General features: G+C 47.8%; 1 protein-coding gene across 2 annotated transcripts in view; it reads left to right on the top strand.

Annotated features, from left to right (window-relative positions):
* The window catches only part of FYCO1 (FYVE and coiled-coil domain autophagy adaptor 1), an 86,467-nt gene that overhangs the window by 60,905 nt on the left and 11,108 nt on the right, over positions 1–14,454 (top strand). For both annotated transcript variants that reach the window (XM_068559337.1, XM_068559335.1), the window contains 2 exons: positions 8,434–8,529; positions 12,136–12,346. In XM_068559337.1, the coding sequence (XP_068415438.1) occupies positions 8,434–8,529; positions 12,136–12,346 (307 nt within the window). The remainder of the gene's footprint in view (positions 1–8,433; positions 8,530–12,135; positions 12,347–14,454) is intronic.

The following is a 14,454-nucleotide window of genomic DNA, read 5'->3' on the forward strand; positions in this document are numbered from 1 at the left end:
AGATTGTCTTGATTACTGTAGCTTTGTAGTATAGTCTGAAGTCAGGGAGTCTGATTCCTCCAGCTCCGTTTTTTTCCCTCAAGACTGCTTTGGCTATTCGGGGTCTTTTGTGTCTCCATACAAATTTTAAGACATTTTGTTCTAGTTCTGTAAAAAATGCCATTGGTAATTTGATAGGGATTGCATTGAATCTGTAGATTGCTTTGGGTGGTATAGTCATTCTCACAATATTGACTCTTCCAATCCAAGAACATGGTATATCTCTCCATCTGTTGGTATCATCTTTAATTTCTTTCATCGGTGTCTTATAGTTTTCTGCATACAGGTCTTTTGTCTCCCTAGGTAGGTTTATTCCTAGGTATTTTATTCTTTTTGTTGCAGTGGTAAATGGGAGTGTTTCCTTAATTTCTCTTTCAGATTTTTCATCATTAGTGTATAAGAATGCAAGAGATTTCTATGCATTAATATTATATCCTGCAACTTTACCAAATTCATTGATTAGCTCTAGTAGTTTTCTGGTGACATTTTTAGGATTCTCTGTGTATAGTATCATGTCATCTGCAGACAGTGACAGTTTTACTTCTTCTTTTCCAATTTGTATTCCTTTTATTTCTTTTTCTTCTCTGATTGCCGTGGCTAGGACTTCCAAAACTATGTTGAATAATAGTGGTGAGAGTGGACATCCTTGTCTCGTTCCTGATCTTAGAGGAAATGCTTTCAGTTTTTCACCATTGAGAATGATGTTTGTTGTGGGTTTGTCATATATGGCCTTTATTATGTTGAGGTAGGTTCCCTCTGTGCCCACTTTCTGGAGAGTTTTTATCATAAATGGGTGTTGAATTTTGTCAAAAGCTTTTTCTGCATCTATTGAGATGATCATATGGTTTTTATTCTTCAATTTGTTAATATGGTGTATCACATTGATTGATTTGCATATATTGAAGAATCCTTGCATCCCTGGGATAAATCCCACTTGATCGTGGTGTATGATCCTTTTAATGTGTGGTTGGATTCTGTTTGCTAGTATTTTGTTGAGGATTTTTGCATCTATACTCATCAGTGATATTGGTCTGTAATTTTCTTTTTTTGTAGTATCTTTGTCTGGTTTTGGTATCAGGGTGATGGTGGCCTCATAGAATGAATTTGGGAGTGTTCCTTCCTCTGCAATTTTTTGGAAGAGTTTGAGAAGGATGGGTGTTAACTCTTCTCTAAATGTTTGATAGAATTCACCTGTGAAGCCATCTTTTCCTGGACTTTTGTTTGTTGGAAGATTTTTAATCACAGTTTCAATTTCATTACTTGTGATTGGTCTGTTCATATTTTCTATTTCTTCCTGGTTCAGTCTTGGAAGGTTATACTTTTCCAAGAATTTGTCCATTTCTTCCAGGTTGTCCATTTTTTTGGCATAGAGTTGCTTGTAGTAGTCTCTTAGGATGCTTTGTATTTCTGCGGTGTCTGTTGTAACTTCTCCTTTTTCATTTCTGATTTTATTGATTTGAGTCCTCTCCCTCTTTTTCTTGATGAGTCTGGCTAATGGCTTATCAATTTTGTTTATCTTCTCAAAGAACCAGCTGTTAGTTTTATTGATATTTGCTATTGTTTTCTTTGTTTCTATTTCATTTATTTCTGCTCTGATCTTTACGATTTCTTTCCTTCTGCTAACTTTGGGTTTTGTTTGTTCTTCTTTCTCTAGTTCCTTTAGGTGCAAGGTTAGATTGTTTGTTTGAGATTTTTCTTGTTTCTTGAGGTAGGCTCGTATAGCTATAAACTTCCCTCTTAGAACTGCTTTTGCTGCATCCCATAGGTTTTGGATCGTCGTGTTTTCATTGTCATTTGTCTCTAGGTATTTTTTGATTTCCTCTTTGATTTCTTCAGTGATCTCTTGGTTATTTAGTAACGTATTGTTTAGCCTCCATGTGTTTGTGTTTTTTACGTTTTTTTCCCTGTAATTCATTTCTAATCTCATAGCGTTGTGGTCAGAAAAGATGCTTGATATGATTTAAATTTTCTTAAATTTACTGAGGCTTGATCTGTGACCCAAGATGTGATCTATCCTGGAGAATGTTCTGTGCGCACTTGAGAAGAAAGTGTAATCTGCTGTTTTTGGATGGAATGTCCTATAAATATCAATTAAATCTATCTGGTCTATTGTGTCATTTAAAGCTTCTGTTTCCTTATTTATTTTCTGTTTGGATGAACTGTCCATTGGTGTAAGTGAGGTGTTAAAGTCCCCCACTATCACTGTGTTACTGTCGATTTCCTCTTTTATAGCTGTTAGCAGTTGCCTTATGTATTGAGGTGCTCCTATGTTGGGTGCATATATATTTATAATTGTTATATCTTCTTCTTGGATTGATCCCTTGATCATTACGTAGTGTCCTTCCTTGTCTCTTGTAACATTCTTTATTTGAAAGTCTATTTTATCTGATATGAGTATTGCTACTCCAGCTTTCTTTTGATTTCCATTTGCATGGAATATCTTTTTCCATCCCCTCACTTTCAGTCTGTATGTGTCCCTAGGTCTGAAGTGGGTCTCTTGTAGACAGCGTATATATGGGTCTTGTTTTTGTATCCATTCAGCAAGCCTTTGTCTTTTCGGTTGGAGCATTTAAGCCATTTACGTTTAAGGTAATTATCGATACGTATGTTCCTATGACCTTTTCTTAATTGTTTTGGGTTTGTTTTTGTAGGTCCTTTTCTTCTCTTGTGTTTCCCACTTAGAGAAGTTCCTTTAGCATTTGTTGTAGAGCTGGTTTGGTGGTGCTGAATTCTCTTAGCTTTTGCTTGTCTGTAAAGCTTTTGATTTCTCCATTGAATCTGAATGAGATCCTTGCCGGATAGAGTAATCTTGGTTGTAGGTTCTTCCCTTTCATCACTTTAAGTATATCATGCCACTCCCTTCTGGCTTGTAGCGTTTCTGCTGAGAAATCAGCTGTTAACCTTTTGGGAGTTCCCTTGTATGTTATTTGTCGTTTTTCCCTTGCTGCCTTCAATAATTTTTCTTTGTCTTTAATTTTTGCCAATTTGATTACTATGTGTCTCGGCGTGTTTCTCCTTGGGTTTATCCTGTATGGGACTCGCTGCGCTTCCTGGACTTGGGTGGCTATTTCCTTTCCCATGTTAGGGAAGTTTTCGACTATAATCTCTTCAAATATTTTCTTGGGTCCTTTCTCTGTCTCTTCTCCTTCTGGGACCCCTATAATGCGAATGTTGTTGCGTTTAATGTTGTCCCAGAGGTCTCGTAGGCTGTCTTCATTGCTTTTCATTCTTTTTTCTTTATTCTGTTCCGCAGCAGTGAATTCCACCATTCTGTCTTCCAGGTCACTTATCCATTCTTCTGCCTCAGTTATTCTGCTATTGATTCCTTCTAGTGTAGTTTTCATTTCAGTTATTGTATTGTTGATCTCTGTTTGTTTGTTCTTTAATTCTTCTAGGTCTTTGTTAAACATTTCTTGCATCTTCTCGATCTTTGCCTCCATTCTTTTTCCGAGGTCCTGGACCGTCTTCACTATCATTATTCTGAATTCTTTTTCTGGAAGGTTGCCTATCTCCACTTCATTTAGTTGTTTTTCTGGGGTTTTATCTTGTTCCTTCATGTGGTACATAGCCCTCTGCCTTTTCATCTTGTCTATCTTTCTGTGAATGTGGTTTTTGTTCCACAGGCTGGAGGATTGTAGTTCTTCTTGCCTCTGCTGTCTGCCCTCTCTATCCTATTTCTTTTAATATTCGTCATAACTTACTAAATTGATTCACAACTGACGGAATGGGTCATGACCCACAGTTTGAAAAGCCATTGAAAGGAGACTCTGTGTCCCTAATCATTGCCTTTGAGACTGCATCACCCACCCATGCACACTCCCACCTCCACCCATCTCCCTTTCCCACCTAACAAAGCTCCCCCATGCAGGGCCTCAGCCAGGACTAGCAAGGGTTGCAGGACCTACTCTGGTAATAGGGTTGTCTGTGTTGTGATGGTCAGAGAGGTGGGGAGATGGAGGAGGAGAGGGAATAAAAGATTAGGACATCTTGGGGTTTTTTTGGCTGCACCCCACAACTTGTGGGATCTTAGTTCCCCAACCAGGGATTGAACCCGTGCCCCTTGCAGTGGGAATGCAGAGTCCCAACCACTGGACCACCAGGGAATTCCCGACATCTTTTATTCTTAATGCGGGTATATTGAGAGAACCAACCACAGTTTTCAGAGTGCATTTCATCATATGTTATTTATCTTTCTCATTTATGGTACTTGCACTTTGCACAAGGATGAGAGCAAATGAAACGAGGCAGGCCTGAGTGGCCTTGGGCCTGTCTCCTGTCCCCTGGCCCCTGCCTCATTAGCCATCAAGTGGAGTTGGACTGGATGGTCCTTTGAGCTTCTTCTCGCACTGACATTCTTTGATGGGGTGGGGGAATCTGGAAGCCAGCGATTGGAAGATGAACAAGAAAGAGGTGTTGGACAGGAAGGAGGTCAGAGGTGGGCTGGGCTGGGGAGAAAAAGGAGTGACAAGGCTTGCCCTTGGTGGCAGCAGGCACTTTAGGACATGTTCTTGCTGCACCTTCCCTGGGAAGAGTGGGGAAGGCTGAGGTCAGGAGCTGCCGACCAGAGCGAGCCCACCTCTTTCCCAGCCAGTAAAACGCCTTCTCCAAGTCCTTTGAAACTTACAGCCTTTTTAAGCCAGCAGAACCTGGAGTCCATCCAGTTCCATCTCCTCCCATTTAGAAAGGAGAAATCTGAGGTCTCAGAGGAGGAAAGGGCTCACCCAGAGTCACAGTCATAAAGCCAAGACTGGGACCACCTTCGAGTGATACCCCCCTCCCCTGAGCCATACCACCTCCCCTGCCCTCTGGAACCACAGTGAGCTCCAGCCAGAGGGAGCCCACTGCTTAGGCCTCAGCGCTGAGGGCGAGGTGTTTGTGAGGATGGGCTCTCCCACCTGCCGTGGGCTGATGTAGACTGTGCACAGACAGCCCCGGCCTGACACCTGAGCGCTAGCGGGCGTCTGATTATCTAGGCAGCCCTGGAGGCCCCCGTGCCAGCCGCCACCTCCACCCCCTCGCAGCAGCGCCCTGAGCAGCTTGTCACAGCCAGCGGCCTCAGCACTCCAGCAGTAGACAGGAGCGAGGCCGGGAAGCGGGGCCATATGGCGGAGCGAGCAGGCGTGATGTCCAGCTGTCTGAATGAAGCCAAGTCTCAAGCTCAGAGATTTCCAGAGAGGCCGGAGGCCTCCCCCTGTGCAGTGCTGTCCTCCAGACAGAGAGGCTTTGTAAGTTGGCGGCGAACAGTCTGCTTTGTGTCTGAGAAAATCCTGTTCGAGGTGGAGGTGCTGCAGTTTGTCCCCAGGTGTGGCTTTGCTAACCCAGCGTCTGCCACTCCATGTGTGACTCGGGGTCTTCCTCCTTCAGGATCTGTTGCTGATTCCTTTCTTGATTTCATCAGCATTACCTCTGCCCTTTTATCCTGAATTTACACGCTAACGATTTACGCCCCCATGTATGTTTTTTAGCAAGTAGCACAGACATTCTTTGGTTCCGGCACACGGCAGTGACCTGTCCTTTGGGACGGGGAAAGCCCAGCCACAGCCCCTGCTTGCAAAGAGCTTGTGGACCAGGGGAAGATAAGACCCAAAGGCAGATAGGCAAAGCCCAGCGTGACCAGGGCTGTGACACGTGGGTGGCGGGGAGGAGTATGGGGTGCAGGAGCATGGGGGGTGGGAGCGAGCTGCAGGTGCCGCATCTGTCACAGCCCCTGGGGTGACGCCACCAGTCACTGACCCCAAACTCTTGGTGCATCGTGGTTGCTGCAGGTACACTGCATGTTGCACAGATATTCCTGCCCCCAGGGTTGAGTGACAGCCAGGACAGGCTTAGGCGAGACTCACTGGATTTTGCCAACTCTGAACCACCCCTCTTCACCTCCGCGTGAAGAACACCTGGGTGCTCCAGGGACCTTCCCAGGGTCCTACTGACTGAGTGAGGAGCCTCAGGCCTCAGACACAGGAGGTAGACTTTGGGGGACGGTATCTGCTGCCCCTCCCCATGGGCGGGTTGTGCGTCTCTGCCCATTGTTAGTGCCTCTCCCTGTGGAAGGATGAGCCTCGTGCCCCTGCTGTGGCGTGTTTGGCCACGGGACCCACCAGGCAGTGAAATGTGAGGAGCAGTGTGGTGAGAACCATTTCTGAGCAGAGGCGATGGCCGCCACCTCCCGGCAGAAGCTCTGTGAGCATTAGGGTCTGGCTACCCACTGTGCTCTCTTGTATTTCTCATGTTCCAGAGATGATGTGAGGTCCCAGGCTCACCTGAGCTCTGGGATTCAGGGTCTGTTAACTCCCTGGGAAAGCTGCAGAGCCCCTCCCCAGGCATCACACCTGGCCGCAGCCCAGATAGCGCTCTCAGAGAAGCACACCAGTTTTCCAGCATAAGTTGTAGGTCCACTCTAGGGGCAGCCGTGAACTTGGTGCCCAAGTGGGTGTGAGGGTAGGTGAGGAGGGCCATCTGAGCGCGTGGTCTGGACGCTTGCTGTCAGCCGCTGACCTTGCGTGTGCCACTGTATGTGCTGAGGCCTCCTTCCAGGCAGGCGGCAGCTGTCTGTCCCTGCCTCAGATGGAGCGCGTCTGTGGGGTAGGGCCCATGCCCACCTCACGTGTCCTGTGCAGTGCTGGGCCGCCACCTCAGGACCCGCTCAACAGTAGGCCAGGTGAGGGTAGGGCAGGTCTGAGTTTACACAAGTTCACACAGGGCCTCAGAGGTTGAGTGAATGTGCCTGGGGGCCAGGCTGGTGAGAGCCCAGGGGTGTCTGTAGGGGGTGGGATGGGGGAGCAGAACTGGGTGAGGGCATGTGGGGGCCTACTGACCTCACCCCAGAAACATCTGGGGAGAGCCTGCCAGGACAGTTGAGAAGGGAATTATCACAGCATTTTGGGAAAAAGCCATGCTGCTCAGGAGATCTTCCTCATTAACCCCTTCCCACAGGGCAAATCAGCAAATCATTTCCCTTTCCTGGACCTAGGTTCTTCTCAGGCAGCATTGGGCACTGGAGCTGGTTGGGTTTGAGATCCCTGAGCTCATATAAGCGATTGGCTGCACTGGGCTTGGGACCCAGCAAGATGAGCACTGAGCTGGAGTCAGGGTGTCTGATTCTGGCCCTGCCTCTCAAGACCCGCCTGGGCCTCTGTGTCCCCATCAGTGAAGTGTGGGCACTGCTCCGAGGATCAGCAACTCAGCAGGGGTTAAAAATGTTCCATGGGAACGCTAGAGTTAACATTTAATAGATGTCTTGGGACTTGTGGTAAAGAATCCGCCTTCCAATGCAGGGGACTCGAGTTCGATCCCTGGTCAGGGAACTAAGATCCCACATGCCGTGGCACAACTAATCCCGCGTGCCACAACTACTGAGCTCGCGTGCCTAAACTAGAGAGCCCGTGCGCCACAACTACAGAGCCCACGCGCCCTGGAGCCTGCGTGCCACAACTAGAGCGAGAAAACCCTCACGCTACAACTAGAGAGAAGCCCTGAACGCTGCAACTAGCGAAGAGCCCGCACACCGTTAACAAAAGATCCCGCATGCCTCAACAAAGATCCCGCGTGCCTCAACAAAGCTCCCGCATGCCTCAACAAAGATCCTGCATGCCTCAACAAAGATCTTGCATGCCTTAACAAAGATCCCGTGTGCCACAACTAAGACCTGACGCAGCCAAAAAAATAAGGAAAATAAATATTAAAAGAAAATTAATAGATGTCTTTACTGCAGCACATCTCAGAGCCTTGAATTTACTGTTTAAGAATGCCATGAGTTTCTAAGAAAGAGTGCAGGGTTCCCCTCCCTGGCAGTGGTGTTCCACAGAGCACACTTTGGGAACCATGGCACCTCTGTACTGCCAGGCAGCTCCTACAGCTGGTCCTCCGCACAGCAGACAGTGGGTTGTGAGGGAAGAGGAGGTGTGGCGTGGATCTGCCCTCTTTGTATGAGTCTCTGTCCCACAACCTCCTCAGGCCATGCCGCTTCCTGCCTCATCAGCTCTGGGTGCCTGTCCTTGTTCCCCAGAGATGGGCCAGAGCAGGCTCGTCTAGTCAGGGACTGGCGCTGAAAAGGCAGCATCAGTGGTGCTGGAAACTTACCCCGTGGCTGTAGCTCTGCTGGCGTGGGACAGGAGGGTGGTCCATTTGTGCTGTGGTCACCCATCCCACGCCCACTGGGAAGACATTGGGGAAGTCACTGCAGCCCTGTTGTCTTCCCTCCCCATCCTGCCTGCCTGGGCCTGGCCCCCATGGCTCTCCACCCTCAGAGTCTGCGGGGCCTCTGTCCTGGCCTCCATGATTGAAGGGTTCCCCGTGCGTTCTGAGGTTGGCTACCAGACTCCAAGACTACGGGCTTCAGGATGCGGGACCCTGTGTGCTGATAGCTAATTGGCTGTGTTCTCGTTTGTGACATTTCAGGGACACCACGTCAAACTCACTAACCCCTGAGGACACTGAAGACATGCCCGTGGGGCAGGATGCTGAAATCTGCTTGCTGAAGTCGGGAGAACTGATGTAAGTGATGGGCCCCCAAGCTGGACTTCCCAGGGTGTCACTTTTGGGGAGGAGGAACACCAGAGGAGGCCTGGCCTTCCGGTGTCCCAGCTGGAAAGCACCCCAGAGGCTCAGACTTGGCACCCATGGTGGTTTTCAAGTTTGTGCTTCTTTTTCTTTTTCTTTCTTTCTCTTTCTTTCTTCCTTTCTTCCTTCCTTTCTTTCTTTCTTTCTTTCTTTCTTTCTTTCTTTCTTTCTTTTTCTTTCTTTCTTTCTTTCTTTCTTTCTTCCTTCCTTCCTTCCTTCCTTCCTTCCTTCCTTCCTTCCTTCCTTCCTTCCTTCCTTCATTCCTTCCTTCCTTCCTTTCTTTCTTTTGTAAAATTTATATACAGTTAAGGTCCCCATTTATAGTGTACAGTGCTTGGATTTTGACAAGTAATACAGTGTAATCACCAGGCATCTGCCAGCCCCCACATCGAGCTCTGCCAGTGGCTTTACAGTCTCAGGCCTCAGCACCCAACCAGCTCCACTCCCAAGTCTGCCAAAGAGGAAACCTAGGTCCAGAAAAGAAAATTGACTGGAGTGAAGATATAGAACAGTTCCATCACCCCAAAAAGCTCCCCTGTCCTTTTATACTCATCCTTCCCTCACCCCTATGTCCTGTGTTCTTCCTTTTTGAAAATAACTTTATTTTCTTATTGTAAGAAAATTTTCCTTGTAGAAAATCAGGAAACAGAGATAAGCAAACCACTTTGCATATAGCCTTCCAGTCTTGTTTATACTAATATCCCTAATTTTTCAACATAAACAAATAGCCTACATCTTATTTCACAGTCTTTTTAAACTTAATCTTGTATGAGTATTTCCCCATATCATTCTTTTTCTCCAGTGTTGTGACCAATGGCTGCATGATTGCGTTATGGTCATTGAGTACATTCAGTCACTCATTCACAGATATTTATCCAGCACCTACTATGTGCTAGATACTGTTCTAGGTCCTTAGAGCACATCAGTGAACAAAGCAAGCAAAGATTACTGCCCTCATGTTCACTTTACATTCCAGCAGGGGTGACAGACAATAAACATCAGTAAATAAGTAAATTATATAGTATGTTACAAGGTGGTGCTTGCTTTGGAAAAGAAACAAAGAGTAGGATGAGGGGGGAAGGGTTGCAATTTTATTTTTTCTTAATTTTTTAAATTAGTTATCTATTTTATACGTATTAGTGTATATATGTCAATCCCAATCTCCCAGTTCATCCCACCACCACTGCCATCACCACCACCCCACGCCCGCTTTTCCCCCTTGGTGTCCATACATTTGTGGGGTTGCAATTTTAAATAGAAAACGCTAAGAAGGTAAGACTTGAAGGAGTTTTCATGCAGATATGTGAGAGAACAGCATTCAGGCAGAAGGAACAGTCAGTGCAAAGGCCCTGGGGCAGGATGGTGTCTGGTATGTTTAAGGAATAGGGATAGGGTCAGTGTGACTGAAGCAGAAAGAGGGAAGGAGACTGGGTCAGAGAGGGAACAGGGCCCACATCACATCAGGCCTTCTTGGCCATTGTAAGGACCTTGGCTTTTAATCTGAGGGGAATGGGAGCTTTAAAATTAGATTTGGAACAGATGTGTGACTTAATATAATTTACATTATAAAAGGGGTCACTCTAGTTGCCATATGGAGAATGACTATGAAGGGACAGAAGTAGGGAGACCAGTTGAATTTACATTTATGATGTGAGTCTTATGGACAACAGACTTCTTTTATTTCAGATTGTATTTGAGCAGAGATGGCAAACCCTTGATTTCTTTTTATTAGCATCTCCTTTGGCGAGACTGAGTATTGTCCTCTCACTGAACAGATGAGGTCTAGAAAGGTAAAAAAGATTAAAGACACAATCCAAGTAACTCGGTGCAAGGGGAGAATTCTGGAATGTAAAATTATGAAATGACCCAGCATCAGTGGGGCACCCTGTCAGAGTAAGTAATGCAGCAAGATTTCCATGTTGTGAGAGACCTCTTTTCCAAAATGGACCCTTCTGCCTACTTGCACATTCTTGAAAATTGTAAATATTGGACAAGACCTTTTTTTACTATAATTAGCAATAAAGCTTAAATTAACACATGGGAAAATGGTCCATGGAATTAAATTTTTACACAGGTGAATGACCTATATCAGAGCTGTTCCTTAGAGCATTTTGGTTTTCTAATCATTGATTAGTCCTCTCATTTGCAAAGCTTGGGGAGTATTCCCATCCACCTCTACGCCTTTGGAGCCAACAGAATTCTTAGCGCCACCACTTATTTGCTGTGCAGTCTTGGGCAAGTTACCTACCCTCTCTGAGTTTTGGTTTCCACCCCTGTGTTAAAGGGGACAGTAATATTTTTGTCCATGAAAGGCAGTTTGGTGTAGTAGAAAGGCAATGGCTTTGGATCAGACCTGTATGGACCTGGATAGAGTTGCTTAGTCTTTTTGAATCTTAGCTTCCTTGTGTGTAGACAGGAGCATCATGCTTCCTCACATAGCCCTTGTGACAACACCCGAAGCTGGCGAGCAGAGTTAGCCCTTGTACAGTTGAGGAGAGGAGATGGGACCGTCCAGGGCCGCACACTCCTGAGCTGCAACCCCGCACTGGAGGCCCTGCCCTCGTGGCCCTCGCTCACCTGCTGCCTCCGGATTTGCTGGGCAGGAGGAGGCACCACTTAATCAGGGAGACTTTGCCCTTCAGCACAGGTTCATCTTCTAACGTAATTGTCACACCCGCCAGAGGCAGGCGTGGTTGTCCCTGTCTGCAGGTGAGGAACCTGAGGCTGACGTGAGGGTGAGCCCTGCGGCAGATGAGAAGCGAGGCAGGTACCAGCACCGGGTTCTCTGGGTCCTGCAGAGAAACTCACTGTCCCTAAACCCTTTAAACTTTTGGAACTGGCTCTTAATCCAGCTAATGAGAGGTAGAATAGGGACACAGCTCCAAGAAGCCTGTCTCCCCAGGGCCCTCAGACCACCCTGCATTAAAGAGTCTGGGGTGTTTGCATTTATGAAAAGTCAGGGTGCCTGCTTGGAATTTTTTGGCAGGCCCTGGATTTCCGCTGAAAAGAGGGACGACTGACCGAAAGGGCAGGAGGTTTCAAACGATGCGTGTGCTTACTTCTGGTGCTAATTAGGTAAAAGCGGGAGGTGAGGAACTGGAAGGAGAAAGGGGAGAGAAAGAGTGGACAGCTGAGCAGCAGGGCAGCTGCAGGAGAGCTGCAGAAAGCTGAGGCCTCAGCATGCACTTCCTGTCCTTGAGGGGCGCGGAGTGGCCCAGGCCGTCCTCTCAGTTCTAGCCAGCTTGCGGGGACCACACCGGCTCCTCGCGGGCAAGGGTTATCGTCTGTATTTTTTACTTCTGTGTCCCCAGTGCCTAGAGCTATGCCAGGCACCTAGTAAGTGCTCAGGAAACATCTGATGGCGTGAGCTGCACGTCAAGAATTCTCCCATGTTTAAGCGTGTCAGTCATGGTGACCCAGGGCTCGTCCTCCCAAGAGCCTCCAGGGTTTCCAGTCACCTCGGAGTCACAGACAACGTGGCCAGTGGACTCAAACGCTTTCCCCGCTTTGATCAAGTCTCTCTCTGCATTCCTATTTTAGGATAAAATTACCCCTCACGGTGGAAGAGATCGCCAACTTCGGGGAGGGCAACAGGGAGCTGTTTGTGAGGTCCAGTACCTATAGCCTCATCCCCATCACTGTGGCCGAGGCAGGCCTCACCATCAGCTGGGTCTTCTTCTCCGACCCCAAGAGTATCTCCTTCAGTGTGGTGTACCGGGAGGCGGAGGACACGCCGCTGGATCAATGTAAGGTGAGGCCATCTCCCTGCCAGCAGGATTCCCCGGGCAGACCTTACCTGGGATGTTCTGAGAGGGGCACAGAGTGACCAGAGTGGGAAAACCCCCTGGGCTGCATCATGCAGAGCAGGCAACACACCCGGGCTTGTCCAGCCTGGGGGAGGAGAGCTGTCTCCTAATGTCTGAAGGCCCACTCCCGGGTCAGCTTCAGACTGACCTTGGAATAGGTCAGTAGGTGAAACTGAAAGGAATACAGATGTGTGACTCAGTTTAAGGATCATTTTTTTAACAGAGCCATGCCGAGCAAGAACGGGTCACCATGGGAGGTGGGGACCAAGATCTTTGCTTCTGGTTATGAGCTTAGGGTGTTCAGCATCTCACCTCAGAAAGGTCAGTAGAGACTCATAGCCATTGTGTCACTTGGGTGGTTGGGCTGGAAATCTTCGTGGCAGATACCAGTTCATAAACTCCTAAGACATTCTAAACATGGCACATTGACAGTGGCCGGGACCATAGTTCTCAACCTTGGCCACACATTAGAAACACCTGGGAAGCTTTTTTTTTAAATAAATGTATTTATTTATTTATTTTATTTATTTATTTTTGGCTGTGTTGGTTCTTCATTGCTGTGCGCAGGCTTTCTCTAGTTGCGGCGAGTGGGGCCTACTCTTCATTGTGGTGCACGGGCTTCTCATCGCAGTGGCTTCTCTCGTTGTGGAGCACGGGCTCTAGGCATGTGGGCTTCAGTAGTTGTGGCTTGCGGGCTCTAGAGCACAGGCTCAGTAGTTGTGGCTCACAGGCTTAGTTGCTCCGTGGCATGTGGGATCTTCCCGGACCAGGGCTCGAACCCATGTCCCCTGCATTGGCAGGCGGATTCTTAACCACTGCACCACCAGGGAAGCCCTGGGAAGCTTTTTTTTTTTTTTTAATAAATTTATTTATTTATTTATTTATTTATTTATTTTTTGGGTGTGTTGGGTCTTCGTTTCTGTGTGAGGGCTTTCTCTAGTTGTGGCGAGCGGGGGCCACTCTTCATAGCGGTGCGCGGGCCTCTCACTGTCGCGGCCTCTCTTGTTGGGAGCACAGGCTCCAGACGCGCAGGCTCAGTATTTGTGGCTCACGGGCCTAGTTGCTCCGCGGCATGTGGGATCTTCCCAGACCAGGGCCCTAACCCGTGTCCCCTGCATTGGCAGGCAGATTCTCAACCACTGCGCCACCAGGGAAGCCCCCTGGGAAGCTTTTTAAAACATACTTCTGAGTCCACACCCCAGACCACTAAACCAGAATCTCTAAGGGGGATCCAGGCATCCTTAGATGGTCCCAGTGGGCAATCAAGGTTGAGAGCCACTGGTTTAGATCAAGGAGAAGAAGAGTAGAAAGGATGGAGTAGGATGCAGAGCACAGGACAATGAACAGGCCTCCGTGGGGGCTGATTCACTGTGGGCCGAGGAAGAGGGAGGGTCTGAATTCCACACCTGAATCTCTGCAGGGAGGGTGCCAGGGGATGATGGAGGGAGAGCTGGTTTGGGTGGAAACGCGAGTTCCATTTGAATCACTGTGAGTGGAAGGAATAGTGAGGACAGTCACACAGGCTGGATTGGAGCTCCGGGTAGATCCTAGACTTTTAATACAAAATCTCCATTTTCTAAGAATGAAGCTAGAGAGGAGCAATTTGAAGTTGTGTGAAAGGAGCCTTCTGTGAAGTCTCTGTGATGACATCCACTAGTCCCTCACGCTTGTGGTCCTCTGGGTGTCCTAAGGGGCTCGCGGTGAGGGCTGGGGAAGGCCCAGAGCCCCAGGAGGGCCAGGCTCGGGCATGCTGGGCACACAGGTCCCCGCTCCAGCTTCGGTATCCACGTGGGGAAGACATGTGTCCATCTGTGTTTGCTCTCCTGCCATCCCTGTCCTGGTGGTATCTGCCTATTATAGAGATTGCTTTGTCATTTCTGTCCTCTTCAGATTTACTCCTTAAATTTAATTCTAGCCCCCCTGAGTTGGCCTTGATTATTGGAGTCTCATGCTCGTGCTTATTTAAAAACTGCTCTGCCCCTCTTTTCCTTTTGGAGGCTCACAGCCACACCACACATGTAGCCTTGGAGCCCTTCCTTCCTGAGCGGTTCTG

Source organism: Eschrichtius robustus, chromosome 12 (genome assembly GCF_028021215.1).
Source record: "Eschrichtius robustus isolate mEscRob2 chromosome 12, mEscRob2.pri, whole genome shotgun sequence".
NCBI lineage: Eukaryota > Metazoa > Chordata > Mammalia > Artiodactyla > Eschrichtiidae > Eschrichtius > Eschrichtius robustus.